At 49.6% G+C, this 16,047-nt stretch overlaps 1 protein-coding gene across 2 annotated transcripts in view; it reads right to left on the bottom strand.

Moving 5' to 3' along the window:
• HAO1 (hydroxyacid oxidase 1) overlaps positions 1-1,821 on the bottom strand; it is a 79,304-nt gene extending 77,483 nt beyond the window's left edge. For both annotated transcript variants that reach the window (XM_073553868.1, XM_073553867.1), the window contains exon 1: positions 1,571-1,821. In XM_073553868.1, coding sequence (XP_073409969.1) covers positions 1,571-1,707 — 137 coding nt within the window. In that variant the 5' untranslated portion in view covers positions 1,708-1,821. The remainder of the gene's footprint in view (positions 1-1,570) is intronic.
• Positions 1,822-16,047: the final 14,226 nt, after the last annotated feature.

Genomic DNA, 16,047 nt, shown 5'->3' with positions numbered 1-16,047 from the left:
GACTCTCAATTCTAAATATTCTTCCAATTACTTTATGAGAATTCTCCAGGGCCAGCGGTGCAACTGCTAGACAACATAGAGTGCTGCAGACTTTGTTGCTAAACCTGGACTACCCCTTTATACTGCAAGCTTTCGAGACAACTGATGACTGATGAAGATTCAAGATGTCCCATACGCTTGCTTTTTAATATTTTTTGTTAGCCACTAAAAAGGTGTCGTATCTATAAATCTAAGGCTACAGTTACACATCCGTGACAATTTTAGTATCCGTCAGAAATTGGCTGTTTTTTTTCTCATCTGAATCACCTCCTTGTGGCATCCGCTTTACAATCTTTTTTTTTCTCATCCAGCTTTTTGGAAGGCTTCCAATTTGCGTCGGTATTTCACCGATCCCCATAGACTTGAATGAAAGAATCTAATCCAGAAACGCAGATCCTAAATAGGAACTTCTCTAAATCTCATGGATGTCAAACGCTACTCTATGTTTTGTCACAGATGTGAGTATGGGTCCATGAATCTCTATGAGTCCACATGCCGTTCCATTTTTTTTCTTGGACATGTCACACAAATATGTAAATGTGTGTAAATGTAGCCTAAGTTCCGCTTCACATGTCTGCATTTCATAGTCCATGTATGAATCCGTTTCCAGACCGACAGTAGCTCTCTTGATCTGAACTAACAGCCTTAGGCCACGTTCACACATTCAATATTTGGTCAGTATTTTACATCAGTATTTGTAAGGCAAAACCAGGAGCGGATGAGAAATCCTGAAGTGGTGACGTGTGTCTATTAGGGTTCATACTCACTTGCGAGAGACTCGCACGATTCTCACGTGAGTCTCTCTCATGAAAACCTGGCACTGCCGCCGGCACTGGGCCCGGAGTGTGCAGCTACATGTATTTCTATGCAGCCGCACGCTCCTGTCTGAGTGCCGGCGGCAGTGCCGGGTTTTCATGCAGGAGAGACTCACGTGAGAATCGTGCGAGTCTCTCGCAAGTAAGAGCCCTTATACTTTTTCTCTGATTGTTCCCATTCCAGGATTTGGCTTGCAACTACTGATGTGAAATACTGACCAAATACTGAACGTGTGAACGTGACCTAAGAGACAGATAGGAAACCTCTGGTTGGTTTAGAAAATGTGGTTCATACACGAACCGAGAAATGAGGATGTGTGAACCGGCCGTACTGGGAGCAATGAGGCAAAATCTGTGGTCACTAATTTGGTGAAGCTACATATAAAAAGTATAGCAGCAAAAAAGTAAAACAATATTTATTTCATTTCATGATTACCATAATAACTAAAAAAAATGAAAATACATATTCAACACATAATTGTAAACCTATGGCAATAACATAATAGCAGGTAGGATGGGTGCCTTCAGGGGTCGGCATTCCCGTAAATGCTGTGTTTCCCATAAAGGATTCCATTGAGATAATTGCAACTTTATTCACGGTTCCCAAGCTACAACCAGTATATGTGACAAGTACAGTAGGGTAATGTAGAACAAGGCGATCAAGATTATTTTTAAAATAAGAAAAGCAGAGTAAATCATTGCATTCTGTGCCTCACCTTGAAAATGCTGCTACATTGTCGGCTAGGGTTTGTTGATTTTCGGCCCCTGATCGGTAATAATCATACACTGATTTTTTCATAAAACGCTTCGCATATTGCTCAAAGTCATCCAAAGTAATAGGATTTGAAGACATTTTAAGCTGATATGTCCACCAAGTCACAGAACCCTTGCTATGGGTTATTTGGAGTTTGCTATATGGGGGGAAAGATAATAAATAACTATTACGGTGTCATGCTTACATAACCTACAGCAGTCCTCCCTGTAAATGGATAAACACCAGTCTGCATGCATACAGTTTTAGAATGGACTTTCTCCTTTTGTGCAAAACTGAGACGTTTATCACTTGCAGGTTGTAGTCTGGCTTTTTATGCTTACATTGTTTTATAAAAAGTTTATATACTTTTACATTTTATGGCATTGTTAAGATTTTCAGCCAATATGTGCACCTGCTCCATGTGCCTAAGCTGAGATTTCAAAATAGCCAAGTGCCACCTAGGTCTTCCCAGTGTGTATGTGTGTGTGTAACAGGCAGTGTGTGTGTAATATGTATTGTGTGTGTGTAGTATGTAGTCAGTGTGTGCGACACATGTGTGTGTGTATGAAATGTGTGTAACATGCAGCGTGTGTATGTGTGCAATACATAGTGTGTATGTGACATGTAGTCTGTGGGAGCATGCGCGTGTGTAGCATACAGTGTGTATCTGTGTGTAATATGTAGCGTGTATGTGACATCTAGTTTGTGAGTACATGTGTGTGAAATGCAATATGTGTAGCCAGCTGGCACAGTAAAGGAAAGGAGAAAGACATTGAACTGAAACCTGAACTTCCATAAGAGAGAGAGATTAGTACGGAATGAAGGAGTAACAGAGAACAGAGAGAATGTGGGTTAGAGGAAGAACCCTGCCTAGAAGTACTAAGCGCAAGGCCGGGGCCCGGTTCCCGAGGTTGTATGGACACTTATGGTTCTGCAGCAGACACCGGTGGAGTAGTAGGCTGTAAATGCACTTCTCCCATCTAAGACTTGGGGCACAACAGCAACTTTGATAGAGAGCCGGGACTCAGGAGTAGGGAGTCCCCGAAGCAGGCTACAGCTGTCTGCCTTACAAGTAGAGTTCTTGGGAACATCTGTCAGGAGGAACTCCAGTGTAACTCAGTACTAGGAGATCTTCACACTTAAAGGCGCTATAGAGGAGACGTTCAGAAAGGTACATGTTGGCGGAGTGTTGGAAGGGAGCATACCATCTTGCCTGGAGTTTGACTGAGTCTCTGACCCGGAGGACACGGCCCGGAGGCAGGCACCTGTATGTACTACAGACTGTGAGTAAAGCTTTGGAACTACAAGCCACAGTGTCCTCCATTCATTCTTGCGCTAACACACTCAGCACCGCTACATCTGGGTACCATCCTCTACACCGCCTGCGCCTCTCCTCTTCCCCTACATCCACACTGCCCTGGGGCTACAGCTCCACCTGTGGGGAGCTTCACCATCTTGGCTGCAACACACCACCGGCCCCACAGGATCTGCAAGCAGCGTTGGCCTAACACCTCACTTGCCGAGCACCACAGGTGGCGTCACAAACTATTCATTCAAACCATTACATTCATTCCCCCATTACTTGGGCGCCCAGGGCCACGGTCCGGGTCACCGCTGCTGTGACACATCCCACCGGCCCGGTACCGAGTACCCACAGCCCTGGGAGGGCGACCCACACGCAATGTGTGTGTGTGTAATATGCAGAATGTATGAGATGTGTCATTTTGTCTGTGTGTGCACGCGTGTGTGTGTTTAATGCAATGTGTGTAACATGCAGTGTGTGTGCATCTATGCAATATGCATTGTTTGTGTGGAAAATGCAGTGTGTGACATATAGTGTGTTTGTGTAAAATGAACTGTGTGTATGCGGGTAAGTTGCAGTATTTATGTGTGATTATAGGGTGCATTGTGTGTATGTGTGTAACATGTGTGGTACTAGCAGGCACGCCGGATGCAGTGACAAGACGCGAGACGGTTTTGTGTTTCTGGTAATAACTTTTATCGGTTTGTAGGTACCTATCCGCAGTGGTAGTCTAAGCAGCCGAAAAAATAGCAAAACTTGTCCTCGCAGGGACTCAATACACGCAAACACGGAAATATAAGAACACGACTACGTCCGGCAAAAGCCGGTCACTATAGGGCCGCGGTATGGCCGACTACGGGTCCTTAACTATAAAGTGTCACTTAACCGTCCCGACGTCCCTCGGCGTCCTGGACGATGGTTCTTCGGCGAAGCAGCCACTGGGCCTAGCCGCTGAAGATCTGTCGTAGTCTTCAAGCGTTGCGACGCTCCGGTGTAGCAGGGGGCACAACAGGCTCTGGAGGAGTTCTTGGACAGATGGGCCGCAGCCCCCGGATCGGGGTTCGCAGCGGCAATGTGGGGTGGCGGTTGCCAAGCCACCTGCGCAGCCAGCGGCTGCAACGGGGGGCTCAGCGGCGAGCAACGGCCCGGCCCTTGCCACGGACAGTGGTGGCCGTCGACGGCGCTGAACTAGCCGCGGCCACGGGTGGAAGCGGGTAGGCTGCATGTGGCAGGAGACAGGCCGCAACCTCGGGCTGGGGTGAGGCGGCAACTGCCGCTGGTGGCCACGGGCAGGCCGCAGCCACGGGCAGGAGCGAGGCGGCAAGAGCCGCGAGTGACCGCAGGCAGGACGCAGCCGCGGACTGGGGTGAGGCGGCAACGGCTGCTGGTGGCCGCGGGCAGGCCGCAGCCACGGGCAGGAGCGAGGCGGCAACAGCCGCGAGTGACCGTGGGCAGGCCGCAGCCACAGGGCGGAGTGAAGCGGCAGCGGCCGCTGGTCGACGCGGCGCAGTGGTCCTCGGACGGTTGTCTCTGCGCCGTCCCACTGATGTCCCGGATGAGTGTCTCTCCTGCCTCTGTCCTCCATTCTGGCTCCGGTAAGTTGCTTTGGCTCTCAGTCGCTCCCACGGTCTCCTGCTCCTTCTGTCCCATCTGCTGACTCACTTGTGACTCTCATTCCCCGCCCCTTTTATACTGGCTCCTCCCCCAACCCATCTGTCAGTCTCACCGGTCCATCCCTGAATTCTGTCCCTCGGAAACAGATTCCCCCAGCAGAACCCAGGTGACGGTCCCCTTGGTTCCAACCTGGACACTCGGCTGGGACCCTCTCTCCTACACTCCCCCACCCTGTATGCTCGCCAGTCCCCGGGCGAGGGCTTTAGTAGACTCGAGTTAGTCTTTTGAGATGACAATTTCTTGTCGCTATACGAACTGGTCCTGTTCGTAGCGTTCAGGGGGTTTGCCAGCTGTGGACCACTCGGAGCGTCTAAGTTCGGGTGTGGTGAAGCTTTCTGGGGTGGTGGATGGTGGTCGGTTGGTAGATTCTGGTGGGATGGCTGGGTCCACTGCGATGTCACTACTTGGATGGCTGGGGAGTCCTCCTCATCATCTAGGCCCCAGACCGTTAACGGGGGGTCAGGGACCTGATGGGTCGGCTCGGATCGCAGGGGATCAGTGGACGCACACGGACGTAGCATGTTACGCTGCACAACATGAGTGACAGGCACGCTGTTTTCTTCAGATTGTTTTTCATACACAGGCCCTTCGGGGCTTATTCGGCGCAACACTCGATACGGGCTTTCCTCCTAGCGGGGTTCTAACTTGTTCTGGGGGCATTGATCTAGTACGAATACCCGATGCCCAGTTTGAAAGTCAATAGGTGGCGGTAGCGCTCCCCCTGGAGTTCTAGGTCCTGGAGCTTTGTATGGACAATTCGGTGGAGGGTTTGTAGTCGGTGCCGGTGGCTTCGGACCCAGGAGGATACTTCTGTCCAAGGCTGAGGTTCCTCCGGGTTCAACTCCACTTCTGTGATTCCTTTGCCTACTCGTCCAAACAGCAGTGAATAGGGGGTATAACCGGTCACCCGGTGCACTCGGTTGTTGTAAACCCACACGAGCTCAGGGACATACTCAGGCCAGCAGGCCTTTCGGTCGCTTTCTAGGGTACGCAGCATTTGAATTAGTGTCCGATTAAATCGTTTGCAGGCCCCGTTCCCCTGCGGGTGGTATGATGTAGTCTGAGACTTATCGATACCGTAGAGATGATGTAATTCTTCCATGACTCTTCCTAGGAAGCACGCTCCCTGGTCCGAATGTATTCGTTGCGGGCGGCTGTACACTTGGATGAAGTTTGTACAAATCGCATAGGCGACCGACTCCGCTGTTTGGTCTCGGGTGGGGGTGACCATGGCAAATTTGGTGAAATGATCCACCATAACGAAACAATGTTCATACTCCTGGTTTGCGGGACCTATGGTCAGATAGTCCACCATGAGGAGCTCGAGGGGAGCTGATGTTACGATTGTCTGCAGCGGGGCTCTTTGTGCGGGTGGTGTGGCAAGCTCGCATGGACGGCAGGTTCGGCAAACTTCTTCCACGGCGGCGTGCAAGCGCGGGTGGTAGACTATCTGCTGCAACCATTGCAAAGTCTTTTGAGCACCGAAGTGAGCCCCTTTTTCGTGGGCTTCAAGCGCCAGTTTGCCTAGGTGGGCTGTGGGCACGACCACCTGCCACGTTGTAGCAGACGTCATCCGGGACACGGCCTTTCGATATAATAGCCCCCTTTTGATGACCAGTTTTTCCCATTGGCGCAAGATTAGCAACATATCCTGTCTCTGTGTACCAGTGGGCAATTTGCCGGTGGCCACCCATCGGCGCAGGAGTCCAATTTCTCCATCTTCCTGCTGCTGTTGGATTCACCTGCTGCGTGGCTGTTCCAGCATCCCCTGGGGGAGTCTTGGATGTGGCACTCCCTGCAGGGCAGCTGTAAGCACGGCGGTAGTGAGGGCGAACGGCGTTTCTTCTCCTTCCAATTCGCCATCTCAATTTTTCCCTGGGGTGGTGTGCCAGATCCTGGAGAGGGCGTTAGCGTGCACGTTTTCAGCCCCTTTCTTGTAGATGATCTTATAGTTGTACTTAGCCATCCGAACCACCCACTGATGCTCCAGAGCCCCCAGTTTGGCATTCTCCAAAAGGGCTAGCGGGTTGTCAGTCCGCACTACTACCTTGGAGCCCACCAGATACTCTGCGAAGCGCTCCGTCATTGCCCACACTACCGCGAGGAGCTCAAGCTTAAAAGAGCTGGAATTGGCAGGGTTGCGTTCGGAGTCATGCAGCGACCGGCTGCCATAGGCGATCCCTTTTTCTCGGCCGTCTTGAACCTGTGACAACACAGCCCCTAGTCCCTGGAGGCTCCCATCAGTATGCAGTATGAACAGTTGTGAGAAATCCACATACGCCAACACCGGGGCTTCCGAGAGTGCAGCCTTAAGATCTTGAAGCGCGTCTTCCTGCAGTTGCTGCCACTGGATCTTCCGCCTATTTGCCCCGGCAGGATCCCCCTTTAGCAGATCCTGCAGGGCTCGGCATGCAAAATTCTTCACGAACCGACAGTAGTAGCCGGCCAACCCCAGGAAGGCTCGCACGTCTTTCAACTGTCTCGGGGGTAGGCCACCCCTGGATGGCGGCAACCTTTTCCAGGATGGTCTAATGCCCTCTGCCGAGTTGACATGCCCCAGACATTCGATCTGGGTGCAAAACAGGTGGCATTTCTGGGGCTTTACTTTCAACTCGTACTTCTGCAGCCGGCCGAGCACCTGCCCCAACCGCCGCAGGTGGTCCTCAAACGTGGCGGAATAGATGATAATATCATCCAGGCATATCAGCGTGGCTTCGAAGTTGACACCTCCTAGACACCGCTCCATCAACCGCTGGAAGGTTCCTGGGGCGTTGGCCGGCTGGAACGGCATACGATTGAACTCAAACAGCCCCATAGGAAGAATAAATGCGTCTTGGCTCTGTCTTCCTCTGACATCGGCACCTGCCAGTACCCACTAGCCAGGTCTAGGGTTGATAAGTATGTTGCATTTCCCAAGGCGGACAGAGACTCTTCTATGCGGGGCAGTGGATACGAATCCTTGATGGTGCAGGCGTTCAACTTTTGATAGTCCACACAAAAACGCAGGGTGCCGTCTTTTTTGCGTGCCAACACAATTGGGGCCGCCCAGGGGCTCTGGCTTTCTCGTATGATGCCCTTCCGGAGCATTTGGGCTAGTAGGGTTTTCACCTCCTGGTATAGCTGTGGAGGGATTTGCTGATATCATTCCCAAATGGGGGCCGCTCCTGCCGGGGGGATTCCATGCATGATGGCCGTGGTGCAGCCAAAGTCATCCTCGTGGCTGGCGAAGACACTCTAATACTGTCCGAGAAGTGTCTCTACCTGGCGAAGTTGGGCTGGCGTTAGGCCAGAGAGTTTGGCCCGCATTCTCTCCAGGATGGTTCGACCTTTCTCTTGGGTCGAGGATTCGGCAGTCTGTAGGATCCATATAGTTACTGCCCAAGGATCCTCGGGCTGCACCTTCAACTGGACCGCTGGGGCTGGCAGCACCTCCTCCAAAGGTCTTACTAGTTTGGCCATTTCGGCTTGGGGCTTCAAGACGATATCCTGGTCTTCCAGGTTGACGCAGCGCACCAGGACGGTCCCTTCCCGCACCGTGGCCAGGGAATGAGATACCAGGATGCCAGGGTGCAGGCGGTCCGAGTAGAATGGCTCCACCTGCATCTCCACGCCCTCCAATGGCATTGGGGTGTGGTTCGGCAGGGCCACCACCGTCTGCCCCAGGGGAAGCACGAGCGGAGGAGCTGCCGGCGCGATGACTTTGCCCAGCGCCTCGCCCTCCTGGCAATCCTGGAGCACCCGCGCCTCCCGCACCAACTGCTGGAAGACCCGCCCTTGGGCCATGCGGGAACCCCACTGGCTCAGGGTTTTCTGAGTGGGGTCGTTGAGGAGTATATTGCCGAATTCCCATAGTATGTTCATGCCCAAGATAACTGGATGGCGGCTGTTAGTTTCTCCTTGGGTCAGGACCACTCCCCGGCAGCCGAGGGTTTCCCACACAGCGTCATTTGGAGCCATACCACTCCGGCGACGGGAACCGGCAGTTCGTTTGCGGCTACTAGCTTTATCATGGACCCCCACTGGGGCCTTGTTGCCTCCGGGAAATGCTGCCGGAAGTAGGTTGCAGCCATGGTTGTTACTTACGACCCCGTGTCCACTAGGCACCATACAGCACGACCCTCAACTTCTGCCCATACTACTGGGCACTTGGCGACCAGATCTTCGGGACTTCCACCACCCCTTGTTGTGGCTTCCAGCTCCGAGCGGTGTCCCCCCTGCACGGGGCCCTCTAGTTTAATGCCCGTCGGGGTGGGTATCTCCCACGTCGTGGACACTCTCGTGTGAAGTGGCCCGGTTCTCTGCACTCATAACACTGGGGCTGCGAGGCTCGGCCACCCCGGGCATTGAAGCCATGCCGCCCAGGCGTGGGCTCAGTTCTCTTCCTTATTTCGGCCAGCTTGCCTAGGATGCTCTTCAGCTCCTGTCTCACTTCCTCAATCCACTGGGGCTCTCCGACAGCATTCACGGAGGCCTCCATGCCCCGGGCCTTCCCCACAGGGACCGTCATCCCCTGCTCCTGCTCTTGTACCCGGGCCTGACTCTCCACTTCAGAGAAAGCTATAAGTGGGTTCACTTGGATCTGCTCCCGCAAAGCCTGTTTTATTAATGGGTCCCGGAGTCCAGTCACTAACAGGTCACGTAGGGTAATGTCAATAGGTCCTACCCCTACTCTGTCCTTCCGCTTGATGGCTGTGTATAACTCCTGGAGGACGTTCATATACTGAGTGATGGTCTCCCCCTCCCCCTGCATTCGACTGAAAAACCGGGTCCTCAACTCTCCCACGTTTGTTGGATCCCCATGGGTTTCTTCCAGAATCCACAAGACCCTAGCGAAGGTGTTGCGGTGTCCCGGGGGTCTCAACATTACTGAATACCAGGCTTCCCCATCTAACGCCATGAGAGCTACCTCAGCTTCCAAATCAGGGGTCATTGGATGCATGCGGAAGAGCCCCCGCATGCACTCTGTCCAGCTCCACAACAGGGTATTGGAGCCAGAAAACCATGGCAGGTTGCTTAGTATAGCCCCCAAAGAGATGCTGGACCGGGGGCCCCCATCATCGGCGGCGCCTGCGTCGCCACTTTGGTCGGGAGTATCGCTGTCTGCGCTTGGAGACTGCATCCTGCCGACTACGCCAAATGTGGTACTAGCAGGCACGCGGGATGCAGTGACAAGACGCGAGACGGTTTTGTGTTTTTGGTAATAACTTTTATAGGTTTGTAGGTACCTATCCGCAGGGGTAGTCTAAGCAACCGAACAAATAACAAAACTTGTCCTCACAGGGACTCAATACATTACACACAAACACGGAAATATAAGAACACGACTATGTCCGGCAAAAGCCGGTCACTATAGGGCCGCGGTATGGCCGACTACGGGTCCTTAACTATAAAGTGTCACTTAACCGTCCTGACGTCCTTTGGCATCCAGGACGATGGTTCTTTGGCGTAGCAGCCGCTGGGTCCAGCCACTGAAGATCTGTCGTAATCTTCGAGCGTTCCGACGCTCTGGTGTAGCAGGGGCACAACAGGCCACGGAGGAGTTCTTGGACAGATGGGCCGCAGCCCCCGGATCGGGGCTCGCAGCGGTGATGTGGGGTGGCGGTTGGCAAGCGGCGAGCAACGGCCCGGCCCTTGCCACGGACTGGAGCGGGACAGTGGTGGTTGCCGACAGCACTGAACTAGCCGCGGCCATGGGTGGAAGCGGGGTGGCTGCAGGTGGCGGGAGACAGGCCACAGCCGCGGGCAGGAGCGAGGCGGCAACGGCCGCGAATGACCGCAGGCAGGCCTCAGCCACGGACTGGGGTGAGGCTGCAACAGCCACTGGTGGCTGTGGGCAGGCCGCAGCCGCGGGGTGGAGTGCGGCGGCAACGGCCGCTGGAGGCCGCGGGCAGGAGCGAGGCGGCAATGGCCGTGAGTGACTGCGGGTAGGCAGCAGCCGCGGGGCGGAGTGAGGCGGCAGCGGATGCTGGTCGACGCAGCGCAGTGGTCCTTGGATGGTCATCTTGGCACTGTCCCACTGATGTCCCGGATGAGTGTCTCTCCTGCCTCTGTCCTCCTTTCTGGCTCCGGTAAGTTGCTTTGGCTCTCAGTCGCTCCCATGGTCTCCTGCTCCTTCTGTCCCATTCTGCTGACTCACTGTGACTCTCATTCCCCGCCCCTTTTATACCGGCTCCTCCCCCAGCCCATCTGTCAGTCACACCGGTCTGTCCCTGAATTCTGTCCCCCGGAAACAGTTTCCCCCGGAACCCAGGTGATGGTCCCCTTGGTTCCGGCCCAGACACTCGGCGGGGACCCTCTCTCCTACAAATGCAGACTGTGTGTTTGTGTTAACATGTGTAAGGGAGGTCCAGGACTGTAGTCATGGCTGAGCACTCCGCTGTGTCTGAGCACCATTCTTTCACCGGCGTACCTGTGTCTTCTCTCACTGCACCATCAGGGATACCACTGTGGTGCTGAAGCCTTTCACCGAGATTGGGTGAGTGGGGACCTCCACAATATCTTCCCACGATCTGCCGGGCCGGATTCTTTCCATTTCCTGCCGCCACTTCAGCTCCATCCGGTCTATGCCTCGGCAACTTCGGGTGCAGGAGTGCTCCATCGCTGCCGGTCCAAGATCACACAATGGCGCCGTGCAGCTGCACCTGGGTTTTCCTTCTATCTGGGTTTTCCTCCTTCCATTTCCAGATGGGGACGCCTCCGACAACTCCACCCATTTGCTGGAATTCTCTAGGGGAAGGCGAGGTCTTCTTTTCTTCATCCGCACCCACCAGGGGCGGACCGGGGAATATCGACAGGTGGATTTTGCACCAATACTGTACTGAAGCACCCACGAAGAGAAAGGCCCATGTCTTCTTCTTCTTCTTCAATGCCATTTCCTGCCATCTTCATGGCCGCCATCTTGGCCAACACAATGTCAGTTTCTTTCACGTCAAGTCTAGTTTGTTAGTTACATCCGGCATTTCATTAACATTCACCAAATCTTCATCTTTAAGTTTTCTGAAACAGCAAATACTTTCACATCACCCACATCATCTTTCTTTTCGGTTTCTCCACATTGCAAGGTAGTCACATCCTGCCGACTACGCCAAGTGTAAGGTAGGTCCAGGTCCGTAGTCATGACTGAACAATCCGGTGTATCTGAGCCCTGGCCTCCTCTCACATGAAGACAGCATTCTTTCACCAGCATATCTGTGTCTTCTCTCATCAGGGATACCACTGCGGTGCTGAAGCCTTTCTGCAATTGGTTTCGCAAGAGTTGAGACACAGTCCGGTTCAAATGAAACAAGTGGAACTTTAACTTGAACAACTTGGCAGCACATTCTCGTCAGTTACAATATCAACAGCAAGTTCCATGCAGTTCTCATTCGGTTCTTTCCCTGTACTTAGTTCTACGTCCTCCAGTACATTACGGGGTAATAGCGCCTATACATTTCTGTGTCATAGTGTCATATGTTAGCATTTGGGGCCCCACTTTTATTTTTTGTCTTGGTCACACTTTGCCCTAGGTCCTCACTCGAAGGTTATTTTTGCAAAAAAGGCAGATACATTTTTCACTATTAGCACCAAAGGACTCTATAGCAAGATGATTGGCCTTGGTTTAATAATATTTACCTGTTGTTGCAACTTTCACATGGGTATTGTATGAACTATCATTTGTATGAAACACTTACATTTAGTGGCATTTAACAAATTAATTATGATGTATGCACAAAGATGCAATGAACCACAATCATTCCGATGAATATCACCCTATGTAAAAGGCCCTTTAAGCTCAATCTTAACAAATCTCAATAATCCATGAAAACCTAACAGAAGACATGAGGCCTAAAACAGCTTCCTCTAGCATTGGTTGGGGCTTCATGGTAACAAATCGTGATTGTCCATATTTGAAGTACAGATTGGATTTCTACGTTAAATGAAAATGAGAAGTGACATATCTTAGACTTTTTGTGTGCTAATTAAAATGTTGCAAAATCAATGTGGAGGAATTAAGATTTAGGTTTTATACCTGAAGGCCCCGTCTCACATAGCGAGATCGCTGAAGAGTCACCGATTTTGTGACGCAACAGCGATCTCGCCAGCGATCTCGCTACATGTTACACATAGCGGTGACCGGCCCCCCCGCTGGATATCACTGATCGTGCTTGAATGTCCTGGGCCATTTTTTCATTGTCGGTGTGCCGCTGGCCAGCATGCATCGCTGTGTTTGACGCTGACGAGCGACCTTGTTGGCGACGCAGAACTCAGGGACGCAGGCTGGAATCGTTCAGAATAGCTGCTGTGTGACAACGCACCAGCGATCCCTACCAGGTCGCATCGTTGTCGGGATCGCTGGTGCGTCGCTAAGTGAAACGGGGCCCTTAGTCTTAAACAGAAACCAACTGAGAGCAAGATGCATCAAACTTATTTAGAGGCCCACACATCTAAATAACTTTGCAAATCTTGGGCTGTCCATGCAGTGCAAACTAAAATTTACGAGCTATGAACCAGTGTAGCCACTTTCTGTTGTAAATTATAGTTAGTCAGGCACCACCTCCTCCACTAAACATTGGCCATTTCTACAGGCACTTTTGAAAAGTGACAAGGAAAGTGCAAAATCCCAAGTCGCAATTTTTGGGGATAAAAGGTGCTAGAAAATTTGCATTTTTTTAAGTCAGAAAAAAGGTTTTAAATTGTTATTCAATTCTTCACAATATATATTAATGTTTTATGTCCATTTACATTGCCTTTATTTATATATATTTGTATAAATAAATCAACTGTTTATATATAAATATTTATATACAAATTGCAAAGTCAATGAACAAAAGAGAAACCTAAATCAAATCAATTTGCCTTCAAAACAGCATCAATTCTTCTACGTGCCCTTTCAGAGAATTTGAAGTAAGTTGGCCAAGAGATTGTTCAAAACATGTTGGGGAACTAACCACAGATCTTCTGTGGATGTCGGTTTCCAAAAATCATTTTGTCTCCTCATTAATCCCTGTCAGAATTGATGATTTTGAGATCAGGGATATGTGGAGCCGTATCATCACTTCCAGGACTCTTTGTTCTTCTTTATGCTGAAAATAGAACTCTTGCAAATCGATTAGCAGGACCCAGTCCATCAGTAAGGTCTGTAATCTTTGGCCGCTGGATGGGAACCTTGAGAATCACCGCTTACCTTCCAGCATTTGTGGTTTAACTTTTGATTAACATGCCTGGCGGGACTTCATCATTGTGTTGTTTTGCATATATGATGTCATGCCAATTAATCCAAAGATGAACTGTGAATTCTGGTAGGTAAGAGGCAGTTCTCAGGGCTCCCATCAGTGGCAGAGATTACTGACCTGACCTGTGGCCTGGTTCTTGCAAATTGATTCACACTATTAATAATAATAATAATAATAAATTTTATTTTTACAGCGCCGACATATTCCGCAGCACTTTACATTTCAGAGGGGATTTGTACAGACAATAGACATTACAGCATAGCAATAATCACATACAGTAGATTATAACAAATACCAAGAGGAAAGAGGGCCCTGCTCGCAAGCTTACAGTCTATGAGGAAAGAGGCACTATTCTAACATCACCTATATGTTTTGGGGTCGCTGTCCTACTGCATAATGGATACACCTCTGTATGTATTTCCCAAATTTGAGGACACCATTTATCATGACCAAATCACCAACTCTATTTGCTAATATGCAGTCTCAAACTTACAAAGCCCTCCACCATGCTTCACTGTTACCTGCAAACACTCATCATTGTAGCACTCCAGCTCTTAGTGAGCATACTTTCTGCAGTTAGAGCCAAATATTTCATATTTTGACTTATCAGTCTAGAGCACCTGCTGCAAATTTTCTACAACCCAGTTCCTATGTTTCCAAGCATAGTTAATACATTTGGCCTTGTTTCCATGTAAAAACTATGGCTTTTTGGCCTCTACGCTTCTATAAAAACTACTTCTGACCAGACTTTTCAGAACAGTAGATGGGTGTAGCTGGGTCCCACTAATTGCTGTCAATTCTAAACTACTGCCACTGCTGGGCATTTTCCAGTGTCAAAGGTAAGAGAGCATGTTGTGTCTTTTATCTTCTGCACTACGTTTCCTTGCCTGACCTCTGTGTCTATGGTGCTCAGCATTGTCCATTTCTTGGTGTTCTTCAAAAGAGCTTGAACAGCCCAACTTGTAATCTTTGTCTGCTTTGAAATCTTTGCCTGGGAAAGACCTTGTTGATGCATTTAAATGACCTTGTGTCTTGTCACTGCACTCAGCCTTGCCATAATGAATGTATGACCTGTGCCATAAAACTGTCTTCCATAATCTCACCTTTGTAGCAGAGTTTGACTGTTCTTCACCCGGTTGTAAGCCTCCAACACGGAGGTTTCTGTTTCAGTTAATGCTTGTATTTGAAATTATATGTGATAATGATGATCATTATCAACTGTTTGGTAAAAATGATTACTTATACACATGACAATTTTACAAAATACCTGACTGAACAAATATACAGTAGATTTGATTTAGATTTTAATCACTCACCTTGCATTCTGCTAATTGATAAAAATAAATTATTAACACCTCTATTTTTAAAGCATTGCTACATTGCAGCATATTTCCACACCTGCCTAAAACTTAACAATGGTTTATGCTAATAATATTGAAGTGTTACATGAAGTAGTATTTTTCCCATAACTGTGAGTGTATTGTATGGCTGCAGCAGCATTCTATCCAGTGAATATATATTATATATATATATCCAGCATTTTCTGTAGTCAGCAATGATTTAAGTGAGCTGGGGCACGGTATGCCATGTTAGTATTATATGTAAGTTAAATATTAGAATATTAACTATTGACAAACTAAATGCAGACAGCAGCTGAGCTCATAGTTACATTTCTTTCCAAGTATGATAGCGCCATCTAATGGATAAATTACATATCTACAGTACCAGGCTGTTAATCTAGTGTACGATTAATAACGAAAAATTACTTCTCTAAACGCAAAAGACACCTGACTTACTGCATATATTTCAAGCAAAAGAAAACTATTGAAACTATCCTTAATATTAAATAAGGGAAAGACAAATTTACATTATTTTTTTTCTCTTCACGTTCTTACCTCTGCTTAGAAAATATAGGAGAGGTATAAACAATAGAATTGAGCGACTTTTGGTTTTTTAGGGTCGAGTTTCGTTTCGTGAAACCCGACTTTTCCAAAAGTCGGGTCGAGCAAGATCAGACGATTATAGGGAAAAGTCGGGGTCGTCCCGAAACACGAAACCCAATGTAAGTCAATGGGGAATAAAAGTCGGCAGTGAGAGGAGGACAGGAAAAACACCTACAGTGCTCATTTGAATGCCAAAAGCATCAATTCTTTTTACTTAAGCTTGTCAACCTTAATTAACTTCATAAAACAAGTTACGCACTGAAAAATGGGGGTTATTTGTCTAAAGTTGTGGGGGGGAGGGCTGGCT

This window comes from Dendrobates tinctorius, unplaced genomic scaffold, assembly GCF_039654945.1.
Source record: "Dendrobates tinctorius isolate UK_male_01 unplaced genomic scaffold, ASM3965494v1 ptg000203l, whole genome shotgun sequence".
In the NCBI taxonomy this organism is placed as follows: domain Eukaryota; kingdom Metazoa; phylum Chordata; class Amphibia; order Anura; family Dendrobatidae; genus Dendrobates; species Dendrobates tinctorius.
This window is presented reverse-complemented; position numbering and strand designations above follow the sequence as displayed.